Below are 25,508 nucleotides of genomic sequence, written 5' to 3' on the forward strand. Positions count from 1 at the left end.
TAAAGTCACTATATTTTCATTGTAAAATTACTTCGTTTTACCAAGACTAGTGGAAACTGGCAGTACTTGAAAATGCAGCTCTCTCATTGATCAATTAGAACCCCTGATGTCATGATAAAGTTATGAATTTATTAGTTCTTTTCTATAATTTTACTTGCTTGCCCCGAACATCCAGTTTCAAACTTGACCAAGGTTGTATAAAGATAAACAATCTCACCAAGTTGCATATAGATGCATAGTCTCTAGAGTACAAAAACGTTTTCTATTACATGTACTTGATTCAGTGACATACATTTTGACCCTAGATGATGTTTTGAACTTGGCCTAGATTTCATGAAGTAAGTTTAATACAAAACAGACAGAAAATATTAGCTCTAAAATGTAAACAAGGTTTGGACACTGGTTTTTGAAATTTACCTAGTTTTCATAAAGACAAACATTCTGTTCACATTTCATGTAAATCAAGTACAAGAGCTGTCAGTGGACAGCGCGCTCAACTATTCTCAGTGCTTGATAGTTTAATATAAGCAATGAGTAAAACTTTAACATTACAATAAGCATATTCTAAGTCGAAAAGGGGCCATAATTCAGTCAAAATGCTTGATAGAGTTGCCTCCTCCTTTTCACAGACTGGGGTCATGATGGTAAACAAGTATGCAAAATATGAAAGCAATATCTCAATGATCTTTGAAACAAGAAAGGCGGCAATGCCACGAAACCAGGTTTTCAACACTTTTCATAAGAATAAAAAAGTATACTGAATCACAGTGCACCACTTTAAAGCCTAACCCTAACCCTAACCCTAACCTAACCCTATTTTTAGTAACAATGACCTTGACCTTGATCCCAGAAACCCTAAAATCAATCCAAAGCTACAACTTTATATAAGTTTTCCATGCACCAAGTTTCATCATGATAGCTCATTCCTAAGTTAAGTTATTGACCGGAAACCCTTTTTCTATTTTAAGTAACAGTGACCTTGACCTTGACCCCAGAAACCCAAAAATCAATCCCAGCCTTTGTCTTGATATAAGCTACATATATACCAAGTTTTATTCAAATATCTTTGCCGAAACAAAACTTATTGACCGGAAACACCAGTTTGACGCCGCCGTCCCCCCATCTGCCCGACCGCCTAACGACATACCCCAATCTAATAACTCAGGTTTTCTTGAAAACCTGGTTAAATATTTGGGGTGGTACGCAAACTTTGTGTGACGCTAACACTCATGCTCACGCTCACGCCGACGTCGGGGCGAGTAGGATAGCTCCCCTATTCTTCGAATAGTCGAGCTAATAAATGAGTGTTAACAAGGTTTCTTCATGATTTGCCCTAGATTTAACCCCTAGATGACCTTTATTTCATTATTGAGACAGTCATTCTGACCAGGCTTCATACACATGAGGTAGAAATCTTTGCCTCCAGAAAACTAATAAAGTTTCTCCATGATATAACCTAGTGACCTAGTTTTAACCCAGTTTGTCCTAAAAATTATTCTAGATTTTATAAAGCCAAACATAGCCAGGTTCCAGATACACCTGGTAGAAAATATAGCATCTAAAGTGTTATTTTTTTGTTTTAAATGATCTACTCTAGTTTTTTTTACCCCAAATGACCCAGTTTGAATATTTTCATATCAATGTAAGTCAGATCACTTATGCATCAATGAAGCAAATTACATCCACTGTGATCACTGTTCTATCCACTGCAGGATTAAAATAAAACAAAATTTTGAATGATAACCTGTAATTGTAAGCATCAGAGTCATGAAACTTTCGCCACATTCCGGCACCTTCAACTCATCTACATCTGCTATGTGTCTATACTGGGAATCCCAGGCTGTTGGTGATGACATCATACCATCTAATTTCTCTATTGCGACTGTAAGAAAATCACCAGGTAACCTTGTAGTAAAACTTCAGTTAGTCATTCAGTAAAAAAATTTAGTAAACGACAAGAAACTTCTGATGCACATCAATGCAAATATTTGGTACAAGTCTTGTCTGCTCAAGGGAAAAGTTGTAAAATGTTCTATAAAATGTCTTATAAAACATCTTGGAAAATCTATGTCAATTTTTGTTGTAAAACACACGCGGGAGTTGTTGATTGCTCAGAAAAACATTCATATTGCAAAGGTAAATGCACGCCAATGTATCCTGGTAAAATGAGTTAAATGAAAAAGAAATGGGCTTAAAGTCATGATTGAACACTGGTCAGAAGTATATACTGGCTGCCCTCTGATCAGCAGTCACCTGGCTTAAGCAGCCAGTTTGGCTGCATCCCTTGGCTGGCTGCTTAAGACAGGTTAGACTGTATATAAGTTGATTCAGAAGGTGGGCATGTAAAATTTCTCAGGCATTTTGTGTGTTCTTAGTATGATAAAGATCTGATTCTAGTACATTTTTTAAGACCAACCCAACTCCATATCCTACATATGCCCCTGAGTAACTTACATTTTTTCTCAATCTGGAGCCACTTTTTGAAGTACTTGTCCAGGGACAGGACATGGAGACTACCGGGGTATGTTGCCGGGTACCTATAGGAGCTACGTATCTCACGGTCAAACAGAAGGGCCTCATCCACCAGGTGACAAAACTGATGGTCATCATTCATCAACTCTGGAAGATCTGTTAGCATTTTCTCCATCACCATGGTAACCATTCCAATCATAAACTCCAACTGTAAAATATAGCATATAACACTAAAATCTAACGACTGAACATGAAGTGTTTGTCTAAACTTTTTTTAACAGGAAAGTTTAAAACATAGAGCTACTATCCTTCAAATCTACATCTAAGTCTGTCCACAATAAATTTTTTTCAACAACTTTTTACTTTCATTCGTGTATATCCATCTTTCAGCATCCTATGTAACTATTTTGTTTTCTTTTTTAATTTACCCTGGATAATCCATTTCACATCAATATCTGTTTGAAACCATTTTTGGAACTTTTGTAGTTATTTAATTAAAACTGCAGGACCTCAGATCACTATTTCTGCAAGTTACTTACAACTTTTCCACATAAAACAGGCAGAACCACTGAAATATGGCTAAGTTCTAATTTCAGATTCCTGAGCATTCATGGGTATAGGTATGGTGCTAGATTTTAAGTTACTGTTTACTGGGTATCTTAATATCAATTTAATAACTACAACTTCCCCACATGGTACAGGAAGGGAAGATTATCAAATTATCATGTTTCAACAAGCAATTTCAGTGAATTTATATCCCCTGTCAAGCATGTTGTCTGGTGAATGAGGAGACTATATTTTGAAAGATCCAGATATACACAAAAAGTTAAGTTATGTACAAAAGGACTATGCAACAGTTTATTGTTCCTGTTTTTTACAAAATCAAGAGGAAAAACTTTGTCCTATAGTGATCTATTTGTATTAAGTTTCATGAAGATCCATCCATGGGTTACTTTATTTTATGGGAATTTATGAATTTTAAGACTGTTAGGGCAATACCTCTGCAGTTACTGAAGAGATCCTGATGAAAGATTTTTTTTGTCTTGTTTGTTTTCAACAGTATTTTAGTTATGTAACGGCGGGCAGTTAACCTAACCGGTGTTCCTGGATTCTGTACCAGTACAAACCTGTTCTCCCCAAGTAACTGCCAACTTCCCCACATGAGATATCAGAGGTGGGGGACGAATGATTTCAGACACAATGTCTTTTATCAAATCGTCACGGAGAACATAGCGCCACCCAGGGATCGAACTCGCGACCCCGCAATCCGTAGAACCAACGCTCTCCCTACTGAGCTAAGCGGGCGGTCGTAAGATGCACAAACTGCTGCCCTACAGTGTTTGATATTTGTGTTAAACTTCATGAAGTCTAATCTTATAGATTACTTTGTTATGTGGGAATTTACGGACCGTAAAATAATTAAAGGGCAATAACTCAATCATTCAATCAATCAATAGGGTACTTAGATATGGTCAATCAAAGTACTGAGAGGAATGATGGGGGCAATGCTTTGCAGTTTCAAGACTTGATATAACCCATTCAAGTCAGGGAAGTACAAGCAGGCATTATGTAATGTACTTGTGTGGGGCAAGAAATGGAGTGGTCACAACTTTTAACAGTGCACAACAATAAAATTCATTAACTTTGTTTTCAATACACTTCTATATTTTGATAAAAAAATCTATCTTGTTCAATAGCAGTTGTTCATCGACAAACAAAAAACTTTCATTGTCAGATTTGATAAAATGAAAAAGATAAAGCTATAAACTGTATTTCAATTTCTTCAATACTTCTATGTCCTGATATCATGTGTTCTTGACAGTGTAACAGAAACAGGAAAACTTTGTAACACTTTATGAAAGTTTGGAAAAAAAGTCAAAATATTCCAATATGTAAAAGTTTAAAGGAACAGGATTTCCTTGAACTGACAATGAAAACATCTAGGCTATGTTTTCTATTGTGTACAATACTTATTTTTTAAAAAAGTCAGGAATGTTATTTTGTTACAAATAAGCATCATTTTAATAAGGAGTCGTCATTAGTTAACACACAAACACCTGTAAAAAATAATTTTACAGATCTACGTTTATTCCTTTCCAACTATTGCTAAAATTCAGTAACTGCTTTCGTAAAAACATACATGATATATGATGATATTATTATTTATATTGTTTGTTGTATGATGTTTAAAATAACATTGTCTGTTTCAATTTTAAGTTATTTAATATACACCTGTATTTAAAACTATCAATATCATAATATAAGAAAAACATTAAACACTATGAAAACCGTGATTCATCATATCAATGAACCTACCGAACTTGCGTATACAGTTAAGTTCGAATAAATGAGGATACGAAACACCCGCGGAAAAAGAACAAAATTTCTGGTGGTTCTGCCTTCGAATATCACCATCAGAAACCATTTGCACCTTCAGACAGTTGAAATACATTAAACTGATAACATAAATGTACATCTGCAGGGATAATTACCAAGAAAATGAGGCAAAAATATGACGGGTACCTGACGCAAGTTATCATCGCAAATGGTGGATAGCAAAAATTACTCGGTGTAAAAAATGTTGAAATACGTATATGTGTTTACGTGTATAGATATATATATAAACAGTATTTAGCGCACTTTTTACGCTAAACGATAATTTTCCTGCAGATAAATACCTGTCTGATCAGCGTATATGGCGTTTCTTTTTTTTAATATAAAAGTCTGGCAATGAATTCAAGGATTTCTCGAACATTATATGTTAAACACGTCATATACATAATGTTCTGATCTTTAGACTAAAGAATCAGGTACATGTTCAGTTTGGGAAATGCTGTACTTTCCCAGAATAAGCGCATTCCTATTGGCCCTACAGTAAGGTCGGATTTCAGGAAAAAGTAAAAAAAAAATCCCCTGATTTGCCGTGTCGTGGTGGTTGCTATTGAAATTACTGCATGCCCGCAAGATTCTGATATCATAACTTTTGACAACATCTCCATGGATTCAACTCCTCTTCCCTAGATAACATGTATATTCAGGATGGTCTCTCCAATTCACAGTATATATCCACTCTTTGCGAAACATCGGCACCGACTATTCTTTGCTATAAACAGTGCCCACGTTGGTATGGGAGGCGAAAAGTCGAGCTGCCATCCACGATCAAAGGTATACTGCTCAAAAATAAGTAGAGCACGGAACATAAGATTGCCTTTTCTATGTTTTATAGTGTTTACTTTTTAACTATCAGCGATTTTGCTCGCAACTCGATGAAACTTGTTGATGGTGTACTGACATGGAACATTAGCCCGACTTTTTCCACTTTTCCCCATCTTTAACCAGTTGTTGCTTTGATATCATACATATCAAGCGCACTTTATGTTTTCATTTATCAATATTCTTCCAAATAATAAAGATAAATAGGCCGAAATGTGAATGGATTTTTTCAAAACCACTTACTTTCGGTTTTGTCGTGGCACCTTTTTATGCAACTTTTGTGGACAAGACATTTTGATTAATGATTTACAGCTGATTTCGAGATCAAAATATATAAATATACATAATATACAGTCACGAATATGGACGGTCTGACCAAGTACATAAATATGCCTTTAAGCTGTAAATGTTCTTAATAGTTTGTGTAAATTTAAACGGAAAACAATAAGAGAAAAAATCTACTGACGATTATTAGATTAGATAATAATTACAAAAAAAAAATCAAACTGTCAAATTAATTCCTTTCCTCCCCACCCCCGAACCAAATAAGTCATAAATTCAAACTGACGAATAAGTAATGAATTTTTTTTCTACCTATTCTATTTCAAGTAAAACACCGTTTTTATTTAATTTATTATTATTCTTTTGTATAGTATTAATTCTTATAAATAACATCTCTTGAAAATATTTTCTTAGACATGCGAAAAGTATTTCATTTCAGCACTGTATTTCCTGAAATAATATTTTAGAAATAACACCTGCACAGAAAAGATATTTTAACAGATTGTGAATCGGGATCTATATGATTTTGCCGCATATTTATTGATTCGCCTACTGATAAACGGTACTGATCGCCGCATATTGATAAAGTTTCTACATAACGCAATACACATCCACAACATAGTCGAGGCACAGCATGAAAAAATCAATAATCTATCGGCTTATCAGTGGCGTTGCAATTCCTTAGTAGTTGCTATTTTCACGTAGAATCATGAACACATTTTTTAGTGTATTGAAACTGGTTATTGGATTTCAGAATAGGTCACATGATCAAAACATGTGTCGGTTTCAGAATAGATCACGAGATCAAATCAAGCGTCCTTATTATTCTTACGCTTACGAAGATCTATTATAATTTATATTTATAAAAGGTTAGTTTTCTTCACATACTGTTGTTAATATAAAAGGTGTAGATCTATTTAACCCTTAGCCTGCTGGCGGCAAATGATTCTGCCTTTTCAACCAGTACAGACCAAGATTAGCCTGCACATCTGTGCAGTCTGATCATGGTCTGCACTGTTCGCTATTCAGTCAGTAAATTTTCATCGAACACCCCTTCGAATAATAAATGGTTTTGCCAAAATTGAATGATGGACCAGTCCATTATAGAAATTTAGCAGGCTAAAGGTTAATCATATCTGGATCAAAAATATAATTGCAAAATGCAATATGAAAGTTATGTTTGGTAAATACTTTGGAACTTGTTTTCTGTGTTGTCAGATTGGTCATAAGCTCGACAAGAAAATTGAAAGACAGTTTGTTAAATCTGGGGGCATTGCCCCCAAAAATCCTATTTTTTACCAAATCAAGGGGAAAAACTCCTGGGTCAAGGGGATAATACTATATGAGCAAAGGTTATTTGCTTATTAATCATTACGTGAGGTTTGGTAATTCTAATTAAAATATTTCTTAAATTATAAGCATTTTCATGTTGTTGTTTTTTACAAAATCAAGGGGAAAAAACTCTGCTCTGACCTAGTAAAGGGAGAAAATACAACATGTGAGCAAAAGTCATGTGCTAATTAATAAGAGCAAATCCTTGCGGGTGCAGACGCTCATCTGATTTTTTTGTCTCTGTATAATATTTTCTGACTCCAAAAGGAGTCATAATTCTTGCAAAAAGCAGGATGGAGTTATGCTGTACAGAGTCAGCTATTTATGGTGAACAAGTGTTGCAAGCTTTGATAGTTTAGTAGAAAAGCTGACCTAAACATAAAACTTAACCAGGCAACGCCAACGCCGACGCCGACCAAGTGATGACAATAACTCATCTTTTGTTTTTTCTCAAAAAATCAGATGAGCTAACAATTATGTGAGATTTGGTGATTCTAGCTGAAATACTGTTTGAATTATAAGTATTTCCAATATTTTTTTATTTTTTTAAACAAATCAAGGGGAAAATCTCTGCTTGTACTGGGTCATGGGAGATAATACTATATGTGAGCAAAGGTCATGTGCTAATTAATAATTATGAGGTTTAATGATTCTAACTGAAAAAAATTTTGAATTATAAGATCTTTCTTTTTTTTTTTAAACAAATCAAGCGGTAAAACTCTGCCAGTATTAGGTCAAGGAAGATGATGTGAGCAAAGATCATTGTGCTAATTAATAATTATGAGGCTTGGTGATTCTGGCTTAACTACTTTTTAAATACTATACAATTTCAATTTCAGATGGAAGGACGGACACACGCACACAGACAATGCCAAAACAATATAACAAGAGCTTGGTAGGTCAAAAATACTTAAATCCTGAATGTCTTCCCAAATAGTTAAAAAAACATTACATGATCCCTATTCTTCAAAATCTCACGAAGACAGTATTTTAAAATTTTGACCAAAACAGCCTAAACTGAGACAGAATGTCATTTCATATTGACCTGACTTACTGTATGTTATGTTTCCCACAGAGACTAAAATTCTGACGGCAACATTCCTCAACATGATATAAATAAATTCCATATAATTTCATTTCTGAACATTTTTGCCCAGTAAACTGCTGTCTAGACAATGGTTACCACCGAAAGTACAAAACTTAAATAAAAGATGACTTTGAAGCAAGATAATAAATTCTTCTTGCTACATATAATGGCTGTAAGTCACTCTGCTGCTCACTATTTGCCCTTGTACGTATGTATGACATACTGAATGTCAATTGAGCTGCACCCTTGTGATAAAAAAGTTTCATGTGAACTCCAAAAAATGATATGATTTTATTCACACAACAATCATTGTTTGGAGTTAAGATGTGAAGGATTCATATCACAAGGACACAGCCCATTTGATATATAAATATGCATCTGACTACAAACAATTTAAAAAAAAATTTATTCAAGAGAAAATAACTGTTTGAGATATATGATTGATTCAAACATCTACATCCTTGATGCCATCCACCAAGTATCTGCCTGTTTTGTGTGGTACTTTTCCAGTGCACTGCTATGATGTTTGATGCAATGACATAACAACTGTCATACAAAAACAGTGATTTTAATAACACTTTTTCAATCTTCTTTGTTTACTAGGAAAATAAACCGGTTCGTGTTAGAACAGCTTGTAATCATTGAAATACTATTTTCAAAATATTTAAATGACAACCTGAAGGGAATGTATGGTGGTTATACATCAACATTTTAGTTTAATTTTTTAGTGTAGTTTAAACTGAGCATCAGTATTAGTTCTGGTCCAATATGCAGGATAATTTTGTAAAAAAATTCATGTAAGAGATATTGGACTTGATGCCGTAACATTGTGTTATCATCTAAAAGATGTGTGTAAACTTTTAATGTAATACCTGCAATGGTTAAAACATATCGTACCCTCTGCTTTTTTTTAATTGGCGTAACTCTGGAAATAATACAGGTCAAGTTACATACTTTGTCACACTAATGACCATTGTCTCTATGTAGCAAAAGTACACCAAGATTCAATTGAATAGATATTCAAGAAGATATTGGACTTGTTAAAAAACTTTAACCAATCAATGCATTGATGCTTGGGCAAGTGCAATAGCCCTCCTTATTTTTGGAATAAGTTAAAATGGTCACACTGTAAAAATTCTGTTAAGACAGGCTGAAATATTTTTTGAAACCTCGAAATGATACTTCCAACTTCCATTCTTTCACTGATGGTAGGTGCAGATGGGAATATCCGGCTCGAGGGTAACTGTTTTAGGCAGTAACGAGATGGAAAGACTAGCAGTTTGGGAAAGTGGATTATTCCCCAATACTGTACAATATCTATATCAAAAACTATTTTAGGGAATTTTATAACACACCATTCTAGGCAATATAAAAAGAAATGATAATAGATTTACCAGGTTTATATCAATTATATCAAAACAAAAACAATTATATATACAATACACAAAACAGACGAACTGGATTCTGATTACACACAATAAATAGTTCCAATTACATTTCACTTCTGTTTCTTCATTGTAAACATGTAAGTCCTTTAGTCAAAACTTTACAACATTTTAATGAGAGTTCATGTGAAGTTTCAGCTGAATCTTCTGAGGGAATGCTCTCGTACATCCTGGTACCTGACACTTGAATGGATTATCCCCAGTGTGTAACCTCTCGTGCACAGCACGTGCGTACTTACTGTTGAAGGATTTGGGGCAAAAGCTGCACTGAAAGCTCTGATGATCACGATGGTAGCGCTGATGCTGGGTTAATGATGACCTCTTAGCGAACTTGCGGTCACAGATCTTGCAAGAAAATGGGGTATTTCCAGTATGAATGTTCATATGATCCTGCAGACGACTGTTGCTTGAAAACTCATGATTACAGATTTCACAGAAATGTCCGTCATGAAGACGCTGGTGTTTTGTGAAGAAACAGTGACCAACAACCTTATCACAAAGTCCACACTTCATTTTCTCATCATCGAGTTTTACGTGCTTTGTAACATACCCATGCTGCAAGAACAAGACTTTCTTCAGATTACACCTGATTCCTTGCATTTGATGAAGATACTGATGCCCTTGAGCATCCTTGAAGTCTGTGCACAACGCATTACAAACATGACACCAAAATGACACATCAGCCGACACAGCTGACACTATGTCACCCCTAAATGAAGTGTTCACACTATGTCCACTATAAGCACTGTATACAATAGCCGGCGCTGAATGTTTCTCACTGTGACCATTGTCAGAGCTTCCTAACAAAGCCTCAATAGAGAACGGATGAGGCGTTCTGTGCACTGGTGACTCGGCTTCACGCTTGATGTAGATACTTTCGTCGGAACAGATGGAAGAGACACTACTATCTGCACTGTCAGAGTCACAAGATCCCTGGGAAGGAGCAGTGACCATCCCACGAGGCTGGTACCAGGCATAACCAACATCAGTGGCAGGACGGAGATCTTCCTGGTCAACAAGACGATCACAGGTGTGACGTGTGTACTTGTTCTGTGTCAGATCTAGCGGTGAGAGGTTTGCAGTCTGTTTGGCTCTGGCTGCATTCAGCAGGATGTGTGACATCAAAGCTTCCATTCTCTGTAACAAAGTAAATCTCATTGTCAGAAATGTAATAACTCATATCTAAGCTATCATTTGGTTTGGCATCCATACTGAGACACAGAATGAAAATGATTTTTTCAGTAAAACACTAAATAAGAAATTGGGTGATCTTGTATGGAGACAGAGCAGATGGTGATATTATAGGAGAGATCATGTTTTTTATACAAATCTGTTGTATTTTCTATTTTTAGAACTGATAAGACAGTGATCGGGTGGGCAGACGCCGAACATCCGTGTTTTTTGTAAACAGTCTAAACTTTCTTAAACACAAATTTTATCAATATTTTCTTTATCAATGGAAAGGTTATAAAACAAGTAATTTATTAAGTACTTTTGACACTTATTTCGAAATAAAATTGATTTCTATCAATTATGAAAGCTTAACTTACAGTGTTTTTCTAAAAGTTTTGAACATCACTATGCTGCTATTAAAATTATATGTCATTTAAAACAGTTATTCATTTTAAAAAGGTATTTGAATACGAAAATTGTAAGTATTTCAAAACTTTTTGAATTCTGAAAATCCATAAATGAGCGAAAAAGTTGTTAAAAAAGAAATTCCGATCACATACACAATCGATGTAAAAACGTTTGTTTTGCCAAACACCAGACAAACAGATGTTTATGTGTGACATCACGGCAATCTCTCCTATTACAGCATTAATTGAAATAAAAATTCAATAACGATTTCCTAGTTAAGATAACCAGTCAACTCGTTCTTATGGTAATTTGTATCTGAATTTGTGAACTTGACTGAAATTCTAATGGTTTAATTTTTTTCACTTTCTGTGTTATCAAATGGTCATTTTAATTTTCTATCACCAAAAATGTTCTAACAAAGCCAATAAAACTATTTAACAAGACAATTCAGCAAATTGATAGTTACTGAAATTTCTTTACAAAGACGTGTCCACAGGATACTGAAACTAAATATACTACAAAATCAAAGTTTAAATTTTGTTATAGCAATAACAGCAATTATCACATACTCGTTTCTATTCCCCGTTAAGTTACAATGGCACCAGAAACATCATTCTTCCATACACGCCTGAATTTCATGTTGGGTGCCTGACTTTTGAGGAGTGTCGTTGCATTAATTCTTTTATTTAGTTCAGTATTATCAATCTTATTCAGGCTATTGAATTTATACCTGTAGATGTTATAACCTTTGCACCTAAAGTCGCGTAATATTTCCGCCGCAGAACTCATGCAGATTTCCTGACACAAAGCTAACAGCTTGACAGTCAGTTACATACAAAACCAAATGTTTGAAACCTAAAAGGCAGATAATTCATATTAAAGTCAATAAAGAGTTGTCCAACTTGGTTATATAAAAAGACCTGATGGCAAGGAACCTTGCATGAAGTTTCATGCCAATTCCTGGTACTTGCGGCTTGACAGTTAATTTCTTGCAAAACTTTTAGCCATGTGTGAAGTTTCAATCAGAAACTTGAGGTAGCTGCACCCAAATTGTCTAAGTTGGATAAAGGCCATAATTTATATTAAATTCATTCAAGAGTTATCTAACTTGATGGATTCAGGATATTTTTAAGTCTGGAAAGAATGAATTTTCGTGTTTCTAGATGCTGATGATTAAAGATACAACTTGATAGATAGTTGCACCCAATTTGAAAAAGAATTATAATTTGTCAATTTACAATAAAATCTGAACAAAAAAGCAATCAAATTCAAAAGTAAGTGGAGCTAGTAGTTTTCCACTACAGAAAAAATCTATTTATTAAAAAATAAATAATCAGCTATGAAAAATAATGTTAAATAAATAAAATTCAAAAATATATAAACTTTTGCTGCCTTTCAAACATTTTTGTTCAAGAGCATTCAAGATTCAGATTTAGAAATCAGATACAACAGTGTATTAACAAAACAACAACAACAACATTTATTAGCATAATCGACATATATATGCCTTTGGCTAATGAACAGTATACAGTTCTTTCAAATCATGCGTATAAATAATTTGTAATCAAGATTTCAAACCCTTAACAAATAAATTTACTTCAAATATTTACATATATTCCATTGGACTTTTTTCTTAGCAGATGACAACAAATTGTCAAACTTATTGCTTATAGAAAAACATACAGAATAATTATCAGTGTTTTTTTATATTATTGCCATTCATTAATTATTTCATAAAATCATGAATAAAATCAGGTATAGCATATGAAATCATTCTTACCTTTATTGTAGTTTGAATAATCCTTGGAATAACAAAATTACTTCTGTAATTGTAGGATAATGATGTAGATGATTAGAACACAAGTTACTAATTGATGATCAGCAAACATTTCCCTGGCCCTTATATCTAAAACCTCAAACCCCTGGGCCATGCAGGTAGCTTGTGGTTCAAAGCCTGGGTGTGTGACAAACCAAGAAAATCACCTCACTCTGTGAACAACAGGCCTCCCTACATCACAGCACTATATACTTCATAATTGGTGTAATTACAGATAATTACTAATATGTTTGAAAGTTTGTTCCCAATCAAGGTTGATTGGATTACATTTGATCAAAGCTGATTATTAAATAAATGAAGTTTAATCAATTGTTTGTGCATATTATCAGCTTATCTAAACCAAAGGTGTGAAAAATATTACAAAGTTGTTTTTTTCTTCCTTCATCTAACATTCAATCACTAATTTATTTCTATTTGATGGAATACTTCTATAAAGTATTTAGAAACATTTAATCTGAAATGTACATTTAATATACCATACAAATTACAAATATGAATATATTTATTATCATAAACGATAATAACAATGTTTATAGCCATTTCAAAATTACAGTGGAAATGTTTGCAGGAGAGCAAAATGTAAAATGAGCACAATAAATAGGTAATTTTTTCCATACAAAATCTCTTCAAGTGTTGACAATATATTCAAAAGTAATAATGAGCAAATTTATGAAATGTATTTTTTGGCAGCAAAATATATTCATTTTAACCATTCCCCAATCAACTTGTCCATCTTTCAATATGGCCAGTACCATTAACTGTTAATAGGAGTGTATACCAAAAAGATACTGACTGAATGCTGAACTTAGCAGGTCATGATTTGACTGCGTGCAGGCTGATCATGATCTACACTCATCGCAAAGGCAGAATCAATCGTGTCTAGCATGATAAGGGTTGACTAAACAAAGATGATTTCAAGAACAAGAGAGTTTCAAGTTTCTTCATTGTTGGCCAATGACAAAAAAATATGGTTTAAAATATTAATTCTTAGATCACGGAATTTTGGCCAAACAAGTAAAAAATGAAATTCATTTTCAACTCTATTAATATTATATAACATACCTATTCTTTGTTTAAGAAATAATAAATCTGTTCCTATATTTTATCACTTAATAAAATATGGGCAGGAGTTTGGATGCGTAATAATTAAATCACGAGTGCGTAGCACGAGTGATTTAATTATTCGCATCTAAACGACTGCCCATGTTTTATTAAGTGATAAAATTATTGGAACATATTTATTATTTCGATTCTAACTACGCAAATAATTCGTATTTTACAGTACTACATTTTCAGCGTAATACGTCATTCGGGTCATATGCTGTTACAATTCACCCCCTATGTTTAGAAAGTGTTGCACAGTCAATGGAACGTATAGATATTTTTTCTTTTTTATCAGAATTTTGAGAAGTATTATAAATACCGGTAAGTAATCTAACAGCTCGCAAACTAATTATGAATAGAATCATCAAATTAGGCGATTTGACCCTGTGTTACGAGTGACGAACTTAACTTTTATATGACGTCACATCATTATGACGTCATACTTTATGTCATACATTTATGACGTCACCGCTGAATCATAATTGAGTTAATTAAATTCGTTCGTAGAGATCAAAACGTGTTTTGCGGTCCTACACATATGTCAGTATGATTTTTTATCATATTCATTTTTTTGAAATGCTGTTTTCAACTGTTTGGCCCTGAAATAATTCGTATGTAATAGAACTGAAGTAGAATCTCTAATGTCACAATCATAGGGGGTGAAATGTAACAGCCAGCCATATTTTATTGTAGATTCATGTATAGGCGATTTCGCTATATGTTTATATAGCAATTGCTGTGGATTGTGTTAGAATATTTATTATAGATAAAAAGCCTATATCAATACCTTCTAAAGTGATATGTTACAAGTATGATATATTTAGGATATTTCACATGTGTATATTACTACTGAATTTTATTTTTAAAAGTTTAATAAAATCATTAAATGTAAAGCTTTCCTGAGCATTTTATCATATTTATTCAACAAGTTAAATAAATTTGATACCGGTAAAAAATGTGTGTCTTATATTCGTAGGATGACAGTATTATCTAAAGATACAAATGTAATATTCTTTTTTTTGGTTGATAGTGAAACAAGTTCTACTTATATTAATCACTCTTGACACCTCATTCCTGATGGAACCCATTGCCATCTGTGTACAAGAAGAGACCAGTAATGCTGAGCACCAAGAAGACAGCAAGCCTACTGGTACCATTTCTCACGTCTTTGGTATGGGGCCATGGATCAAACCAACAAGCTCCCACACTCCAAGCTGATGATCAACCACTAGGCTATCAAGATGGTATTAAAATCACATCTTAAGCTCTCTCAACCCCTGTTTCAATACCTGACAGCTCTTGTTGAATTTTATCCCAGTAAATAATGAACTTTTAGTATCCCTGCATACATGTACAAGAGGCAAAAGTCAGCAAGCAACAACACCATGTAAGATGTACAGTAGGTAAAAATACTGAGAAACCACAAATAAATGTTCCATCACCATACTAAACTTTGCTTCTACCAAACTGAATGTACCTCAATGATCAGTGGAAAACAAAGAACTCTCAATAGAAGTACAACTTATAAGAAACTTTTTACCAGTTGCAAACTTCTACCATTCCTCCAGTATCTCTAGCAGTGAGTCTAGCAGTGCTGGAAAATGCTTTTGGCACTCATACAGAATTCCACGTTTACGAGACACTCATGGCCTTTCGATTCTTACCACAGAACAAAATTTCAACATAAGTAAAATTATAAATAACAAGAGCACCGCCTTGCGGGTGCTGACGCTCATCTGATTTTTTTTGTGTAATAGAAATATTGTCCTACCCATGATTTTCTAAGTCTAAAAAGGGTCATCATTCTTGCAAAAAGCAGGATAGAGTTATGTTTCTTAATGTACAGTGTCCACTTATGATGGTGAAAAACTGTTGCAAGTTTTAAAGCAATAGCTTTGATAGTTTATGAGAAAAGTTGACTTAAACATAATACTCAACCAAGAAAATGATTTTTCTAAGTCCAAAAGGGGCAATAATTATTGCAAAAAGCAGGATGGAGTTATGTTGCTTGCTTTACAGGTTCAGCTTATGATGGTGAACAAGTGTTGCAAGTTTCAAAGCAATAGCTTTGATAGTTTAAGAGAAAAAGTTGACCTAAACATAAAACTTAACCAAGAAATCTGATATTTTCTAAGTCCAAAAGGGGCCATAAATCTTGCAAAAAGCAGGACGGAGTTATGTTTCTTGCTGTACAGGGTCAACTTATGATGGTGAACAAGTGTTGCAAGTTTTAAAGCAATAGCTTTGATAGTTTAGGATAAAAGCTGACCTAAACATAAAACTTAACCAAGAAAACTGATTTTCTAAGTCCAAAAGGGGCAATAAATCTTGCAAAAAGCAAGATGGAGTTATGTTTCTTGATGTACAGGGTCTGCTTATGATGGTGAACAAGTATTCTAAGTTTCAAAGCAATAGCTTTGATAGTTTAGGAGAAAAGTTGACCTAAACATAAAACTTAACCAAGAAATCTGATATTTTCTAAGTACAAAAGGGGCCATAAATCTTGCAAAAAGCAAGATGGAGTTATGTTTCTTGCTATACAGGGTCAGCTTATGATGGTGAACAAATATTCCAAGTTTCAAAGCAATAGCTTTGATAGTTTAGGAGAAAAGCTGACCTAAACATAAAACTTAACCAGGCAACGCCCACGCCGACAACCACTCAAGTGATGACAATAACTCATCATTTTTTTTCAAAAAATCAGATGAGCTAAAAATTAATATACCTTTGAATCCACAGTTTGTTTGCCAGCCTCCCTTAACAGTGGCTGTATTCTCTGGTCCAAGAAGTCCAGATGGTCTCGTATCCAACTCAGAATCTGCGTAAAATACCACTCAGGCTGAAATCATAAATGATATTCATGTAAAATATGTACAAAAAACATCCTCTTTTATATATTCCTTTTGTTGGGTTAAATGTCATACTAACACAATTACAGGTCAAGACGGGGGAAGACCCAAAAGCATCCATGACATTTCGTCGAAAACATTTCTTCGATGCAACATTTTGTTTACTATAACACTTCGTCAAAACGACATTTCTTCAGGTACAACATATGGTCAAAAAAAATGTTAGGTTAGGTGTGACATTCCAGCAAACTCCTTACACTCAGTTATTATTGTTGTGTGACATGATAAAGAAAATATCATGATAAGAAGGTTAGTAGAAATCACATCTTCTCTTGACAGTGAATCTTCCTATGAAGTTTCGCCAAATTCCAACCTGTGGTTGCAGAGAAATACTCCGGATAAGTATTATACTATAGTCAGAGCTCCAAATAAGCTGCGTATTTGCGTCAAGTGTATTTACGCCATTAAAGTTGCAGAAAACCCAATTAAATTCATAGTGTGCGTACTGAATTTGTCTGAAATGCAATTAAAATTCCTAATACCCAATTCATTAAAAATCACTTGCATATCTCATTTTCCATATTATAGAATGGATACGAGACTTTAATGCTACACAACAGACTGGTTATATGTAAAACAAGAGGGCCATGAAGGCCCTGTAACGCTCATCTAACCTACTGGCCTTTAAAGTGTTAACTAACTTTTCCTTTGATTTGACCCGGTGACCTAGTTTTTGACCCCACATGACCCAGATTCAAACTTGACCTAAAGATCATCAAGATTTAACATTCTGATTAAGTTTCATGAAGATACAGTCATAAATATGGCCTATAAAGTGTTAACAAACTTTTCCTTTGATTTGACACGGTGACCTAGTTTTTGATCCCACCTGACCCAGAATTGAACTATAGATCATCAAGATTAACATTCTGACCAAGTTTCATTAAGATATGGTCATAAATGTGGCCCCTAGAGTGTTAACTAGCTTTTCCTTTGATTTGACCTGGTGACCTAGTTTTTGAGCCTACATGATATAGATTCAAACTGGACTTTGAGATCATCATGATTAACATTCTGACCAAGTTTCATGAAGATACAGTCGTAAATGTGGCCTTTACAGTGTTAACAAGCTTTTCCTTTGATTTGACCTGGTGACCTAGTTTTTGACCCCAGATAACCCAATATGGAATTCATCCAAGATTTCATTGAGGGTAACATTCTGACCAAGTTTCATTAAGATTGGGCCAAAATTGTGACCTCTAGAGTGTTAACAAGCTTTTCCTTTGATTTGATCTGGTAACCTAGTTTTTAATCCTAGATGACCCAATATCAAACCTGTCCAAGATTTTATTGAGGGTAACATTCTGACTAAGTTTCAATAAGATTAGGTCAAAAGTGTGACCTCTAGAGAGTTAACATGCTTTTCCTTTGATTTGACCCGGTGACCTAGTTTTTGACCCCAGATGACCCAATATCAAATTCATTCAAGATTTTATTGAGGGTAACATTCTGACAAAGTTTCATTAAGATTGGGCCAAAATTGTGACCTCTAGAGTGTTAACAAGCTTTTCCTTTGATTTGACCTGGTGACCTAGTTTTTGACCCCAGATGACCCAATATGGAATTCATCCAAGATTTTATTGAGTGTAACATTCTAACCAAGTTTCATTAAGATAAGGCCAAAATTGTGACCTCTAGAGTGTTAACAGTCAAACTGTTGACAACGGACGACGGACGACTGATAACGGACACAGGGCAATCACAAAAGCTCACCTTAAGCACTTCGTGCTCAGGTGAGCTAAAAAGAAAATTAAGTTACAGCAAAACAAGTATCTATTTATTGGAAGAAGTACAGGACCATTCAGTCCGATCAGTGATATCTGGACGCTTTGTAAACAAAAAAATTATGCCGAAAAACTGACTACTTTGCAGAAAAACATTGTTGCAGCATAAACAAACAAAATAGAAGGATATTTTGTTGTTCAGCAAAAACAGTTTATCTGTTTGTGATAATAAAGTGCCACCAATACTGGCCGACATCTTACGGGAGAGCATAATATTGCGGTGAATACATCATTCGGGATATTCATCATATTGTGGATTAATTGATCTCCGGCTGCATTTAAAGTGCCAAAAATACGATGGAACGAAAGTTTCCCAGAAAACATTAAACGATTGGAGAAAAAAATATCATTGGTTAAAATTACACATAATTAGAACTATAAATTAAAATACACATGTTTACTTTCCTTACAGGCATGTAGAAAAATAGTCAAACCTGGTTAATGATATATACTTTAACAGTAAGCATGTTTCATCCAATACAATTTAGCCACAAGAAAAAAAATACTCAATTGTTTGTGCGAGATTGGTCAGATACCCAATTGGTTTTAGCAAATACCCAAATCCCATAGAATATATACCAGAAGTGGTCCTTCTACGTACTTGAACAGATACAGATACTTTTGAAAAGCCTTGGTAATAATATTATTTTTACCCAATTCAGATTTCCAATACCCAAGCAAAGAAAATGATGGGTAAGTACCCAATCCCACCAAAAGCTTACCGTTATCTGCAGCTCTGTATAGTATACCGCTGTTGATTAATCAAAGGGCAATAAATCACTGATAAATCATCCGCCAAAAACACAAGGACAATATGCGTATCTCCTCTTCATAGTGAAGCTTCCTATCAAGTTTGTCTAAATTCTAACAATAGGTTGCTGAGAAATACTCTCGACTACTACTGAATAATGTAAAGGGAAAAAACTCAGTGAAAAATCATCTGATCAGAATACGATTTATAAACATCTCTCTTGATAGTTAAGCTTCCTATGACGTTTCGCGATATTCCAAGCAGTGGTTGCTGAGAAATACTGTAAACAAGAATTGTACTAGAATTGTACTATAGTGTATTAATGTTGACGATAACTCAACAAAAACTCATTCGACCGGAACACGAAGATAATCTGCGCATCTCCTCTTGACAGTACAGCTTCCTATAAAGTTTCACTAAATTCAAACCAGTGGTTGCTGAGAATACTCAGGACAAGAATTGTAGGAATTGTTGGACAGACAGATGGACGGACGAAGCAGCGAATAAATGCTTCCCCTTCTGGAAGCATAAAAACAATGTTAGAATTTAAAACTATCCATTTTTCAAAAAACAAACCTTTCCAATGTCATTAGTCTGTTTATTTCCATAAAAATGGTATTTGAACCTTCTACGTAGTGGTTTAATCATCAACTGTAGAGGCAATATAGGGTGTCTAATCCCGGAAAACTGGGCAAGCTGTGGGTGTAACTGTTCTACTTCAGCTGTTACAGAATCTCTGAGAATTGTTAAAGTCATTAAGTATGTTTGTATACAGAAATAAAATTAAACACAAAAAATCTGTAAGTTTTTAAAAAGTGTTTCCTATTTAGAACTTGGCATGGGAATCATTAAAGATAAACATTCTTACCAAGTTTCATGAAGATAGGGTCATAAATATGGCCCATAGAGTGTTAACAAGCTTTTCCTTTGATTTGACCAGGTGACCTAGTTTTTGACTCAGTTTCAAACCTGGCCTAGAGGTTATCAAGATAAACATTCTGTGCAAGTTTGTATCAAATCAAAAAGCATAAATGAAACTTCTATATGGCTGAAAGGGCCAAAATAGAAAATTTTGCCTCTTTCAGGGGCAGTAATTCTAGAACCCATGATGAAATCTAGCCGGTTTTCGAAATGAACCAAGATCTTATTGTGACTTAAGTTGTGTGTAAGTGTGGTTAAAATCGAATGTAAAATGTAACTTCTACTGTGTTCACAAGGTAAAAATTAACAAATTTTGGCTCTTTCTGGGGTCAATCAGGGGCCGTAAATCCAGAACCTATATCTGGATCTGACAGATTCATCATGGAATCCAAGATATATTGTTGCTAAAGATATTTTGCAAGTTTTATCAAATCAAACCATAAATGAAGTCTCTATATTGCTGCAAATGCCGAAATAGCAAATGCTGGCCCTTTAAGGGGCCAGAACTCTGGAACCCATGATGGGATCTGGCAAGTTTTCGAAAGGAACCAAGCTATTATGCCAATACAAGTTGTGTGCAAGTTTGATTAAAATCAATTGCAAAATGTGGTCTCTATTGTGTTCACAAGCCAAAATAGCAAATCTTGGCCCTTTAAGGGGTCATAACTCTGTAACCCATGATGGGATCTGGCCACTTTTCGAAAAGATCCAAGATATTATGCCAAAACAAGTTGTGTGCAAGTCTGATGAAAATTTATTGCAAAATGTGGCCTCTATCGCGTTCACAAGAAATTGTGAACGGACGACGGACACATCGGACAAAATGCGATCACAAAAGCTCGCCCTGTCACTACGTGATAGGTGAGCTAAAATGCATCAGACAAGAAATTCTGTATCACTGCAGTGCAAGTTTTTGACTCCATATTCCACACAAGTCAGCTCAAATATTCTATCCATGCAGTCTCTTCTGTTTGCTCCAACACACATTATTACAACTTCCATATACATTGTATTAAACAGAAAATATTTAAAAAGTTCATCAAAGCAATTTTGTGTAGATTTGTGTCTCCACTGTGACTGCTCATTGTTATTCACTAAATGTATTTTGCTTTTAAGATGTTTAGTGTGCATTTTTCAGTAAAAGTTTATATTTCTGGACTTGATTTTCTAATGTAAAAAAATCCTCATCAAATGAACATAACTTCAACAAATATATAAATTAGCTGTTTGTAGAGCTACATTTACAATCAAATGTCATGTATAACAGCAGTAAGTTAGAAAAATCTTCCAGTTTTTATAGTGAAAGTAAACATTTATATTGTGCTTTCATATACATATATTAGGTGTGTACTATTTTCACCTAAAACACAGTACTGTTTATAAATAAAAGCATGTTAATTTTGTATTTATATAGGCACTATGAAATAAATATTCACATTTTCAAGTATGACTTGCGTCTATTGTATCTTTAAAAGGATACGGAAGTTGCAACTTCAAAAGCTGTTTGAAGAGTTGTTCCATTTTGGACTTGACCTCTGCTGGATTCTGAACAGGAGGTGCTTTTATTGTCATAGCAACAAGCGGCCATCTCAGCAGCTTTAAAACTTCTTCAAATTCACTGAAATAGTAGTTGGCGCCTTGTTTTTTGTTACAGATAGATACATGAAAAATGTGCACTCAGCTGATTCCAAAAAGTGTTCAGACATGGCATAGTAACAGTTACTGTAAATTCATAGATAGTCCATTTGATCACAAAGACAATAATCAAATCAGCAAAAAATATTAAATCTGTATCTTTACTGATATCAGTTTCTAAACATTCTCACAGAGGCATTGAAAGGTTTTGTATGAGCTACATGATGCAATTCCAATATTTTCTAGATTCATTTTGAGAAAATCAACTTAAATTTTTTATTGTTCTATCAGTTCAACTATTGAAACAAGTGAATGATGAAATTCTCATTTAATATCAAAGTTAGAGTGTTCTAAGTGCTATCATAATACAGTGAGACCTTCCTAATGATATGCATAACTCTAATTTTGTCAAAATGTTATTTAGGGCACTGTGGAATTGAGTTATTTGTCATTCATCAATGTTTCAGGCATCAACGTTTTCAGTTACTTGTAGTGAACAAATTAAACACAAAGCAAGATCTTTTGGACAGATGGATGAAAGAATAAACCGAGGGACAAAGAGACAACTATATGCTCTTCCGTTCAAGGAGCATGAAAATGACATAAAGCTTTTCATCAGCTTTGACAGATATTTGTATGACAAGTAGTATCAAAATTAATCAATAATTTATCTGAAAATCAAAGAATTTAACTATTGCCACATGTAAACTATTTAGGTAGTTCTACACATCTGATAAAACGGATGTCATGGCATATTATCAGAAAACACAGAATAACGCCTGGGTCCAGCAAACAGAAAAGTTCATTATGCCTTAAGTAAAAGGAAACCAGTGTATTAACACATAAAACTGAAAATGTTTCTGTCTTTCTAATATTTTACATCATCATAAAAATGTTTGTATGTGAAAACTCCAAATATTATCATAATGACATTAAAATTAGTTTGAAATTTGAACCCGTCTGTAACCATTTGCAAATATGTCAAAAAGCACAGGGACCTATACATTTTATTTGACCATATGATAGCTGATATTTAGGCTTACAAATGTGAGAAGTTTTATTAAACTCTTCTTTGTAGATTTTTTTCTATATGCAAAAATGTCAATGATAATACAATTCTAATTTAAGATTCCCGTTATGAAAACTTTTTTGAGATTCAAATTGTTTAAATCACAGTCTAGTAACTGAGCATGCAAACATCTCTTTTTTAATGACTGAATGTTTTTTAAACTAACAGGATACAATGTACTTTGAAAACTTAGGGTTAAATCTATTTACAAAGCAGGGTGTATATCACATCAATAAAAATTACATGAATAGGTAAATACCTTGCAATTTTATTCTTCAATATCTTATACCAATAGAGGGTTGTATCTTTTGCGTATTTTACCATATTGTGGCAGCATGATGGCTCTAGTGTTATATACAAGGAGGATAACTCTGTAAACTTCTCTACACACTCTGCTAGTCGTTCTGACTGTAACAACATCTCTATCTTAGAACTGAAATCAAAATATATATAAAATAGAAATATATGATTAATATCAATCATTAAATAAAACAGAATTGTAGACATACAAAAGTCAATGAAAATAGAAACATTCTTGAAACAAGTAACAGAAAAGGAAAGGTCACAATTTATTGTATATACAGCTATAATTTATAGAATAAACAATGGTAGTTCTGGCAACAATATCTTTTGTCACTATCTTATTTACATTTATTTTAGCTAATGATTCTTTTTCTCTTATCCTCTATCTAAAATCAAACAAGTTAACAAACTACTGTGAAACATCACTAGCTCAAGTTTAAATGACTAAAGCAGCCAAGCTTGCTCCAGCTATGCATGCGGTCCCCCTTTTCATTATGTTCTCTGTTTGGATTGCTTGAAATCCTGTATAATGTTTGCTCATCTTATTGAAACCTCAATGTTTTAATTTTCAATAACTATAAATCAACCTTAATTTCATTACAGAAAGTATAAATGAGCCGTGCCATGGGAAAACCAACATAGTGGCTTTGCGACCAGCATGGATCCAGACCAGCCTGCGCATCCACGCAGTCTGGTCAGGATCCATGCTGTTCGCTAACAGTTTCTCTAATTGCAATAAGCTTTGAAAGCAGACAGCATGGATCCTGACCAGACTGCGCGAATGCGCAGGCTGGTCTGGATCCATGCTGGTCGCAAAGCCAATATGTTGGTTTTCCCATGGCACGACTCAAATGTTCAACTTAAAGCCTGAAATATTCATTTACTTACCTTAACGTATCAATCTGTACCAGACAAGACAGATACTTGGAAAGATGTTCAAGTTCGGACAACTCTATGGTCAGTTTACTGGTTTCTTTAACTAGAGAGCTGATATCTCTTCCACGATCCTGTATCTCATGATACAATTCCTCCTTCTTGGCACCAAGTCTTTTAACATCCTTGCCAGCCTTTTCTGCATCTCTTATAGCTTTCTCAATTTCATTTGGAACTTCACTACTTGCAAGTGACAGCTATAGATAAATTACAGATAACCATAAATTTGACTGTTTTGCTGTCATAGCAAATTGTTGTTCCTAGATTTGTCATTATATGATTCATTTCTAATACATAAAAATGGTTTTCTTGTTATTAAAGCTTCTTAAACAAAGCACCCTCTATGTATGCCGACACTTGTCTGTAAATGCTTGACATTGGGCATTATGACTCAAAACCCTCTTACTAATCTACTGATGACAAACAAATGTAAAAAGCTTCATGGCTATATAGCTCTTACAGTATTAGAAAAGTGGACCTTAACAAACTTTTTACCATGAAATACAAAGAGTCTAAACAAGGGCAGTAATTCTACCAAATCCATGACACGTTTTTGCTACTTTATTCAATAAATATTGATGTCAGGGCTCCAGATAAGATGCGCATTAGCGTAAATTACGCTTTGAAATAATGCATATTCACATGTCTGCTAATGTTTAAGCGTATAAAAACGTTTATAAAATTACAGAAACGCATGCAATGACATTTTACTAGCGTAAACAAAATCTTAATTTCTGGATGTTTTATGTAACAGAGCATGATCGATATTAATTCCCCCGCATTGAACATACACAAGCACTGAATACTCTATAAACCTAGGCTAAACTATATCAAACAATATTTCACCCTA

The 25,508-nt window shown here is 34.1% G+C and overlaps 1 protein-coding gene across 2 annotated transcripts in view; it reads right to left on the reverse strand.

Moving 5' to 3' along the window:
- Nucleotides 1-25,508, reverse strand: part of LOC123565036 (RAD50-interacting protein 1-like) — a 41,883-nt gene that overhangs the window by 10,129 nt on the left and 6,246 nt on the right. For both annotated transcript variants that reach the window (XM_053537667.1, XM_045359025.2), the window contains exons 2-8: nucleotides 24,614-24,855; nucleotides 23,682-23,855; nucleotides 22,199-22,336; nucleotides 20,374-20,533; nucleotides 17,079-17,192; nucleotides 2,455-2,680; nucleotides 1,745-1,882 (exon numbers count right to left, since the gene is read on the reverse strand). In XM_053537667.1, the coding sequence (XP_053393642.1) occupies nucleotides 1,745-1,882; nucleotides 2,455-2,680; nucleotides 17,079-17,192; nucleotides 20,374-20,533; nucleotides 22,199-22,336; nucleotides 23,682-23,855; nucleotides 24,614-24,855 (1,192 nt within the window). The remainder of the gene's footprint in view (nucleotides 1-1,744; nucleotides 1,883-2,454; nucleotides 2,681-17,078; nucleotides 17,193-20,373; nucleotides 20,534-22,198; nucleotides 22,337-23,681; nucleotides 23,856-24,613; nucleotides 24,856-25,508) is intronic.

This window comes from Mercenaria mercenaria, chromosome 2 (assembly GCF_021730395.1).
Source record: "Mercenaria mercenaria strain notata chromosome 2, MADL_Memer_1, whole genome shotgun sequence".
Classification (NCBI taxonomy): domain Eukaryota; kingdom Metazoa; phylum Mollusca; class Bivalvia; order Venerida; family Veneridae; genus Mercenaria; species Mercenaria mercenaria.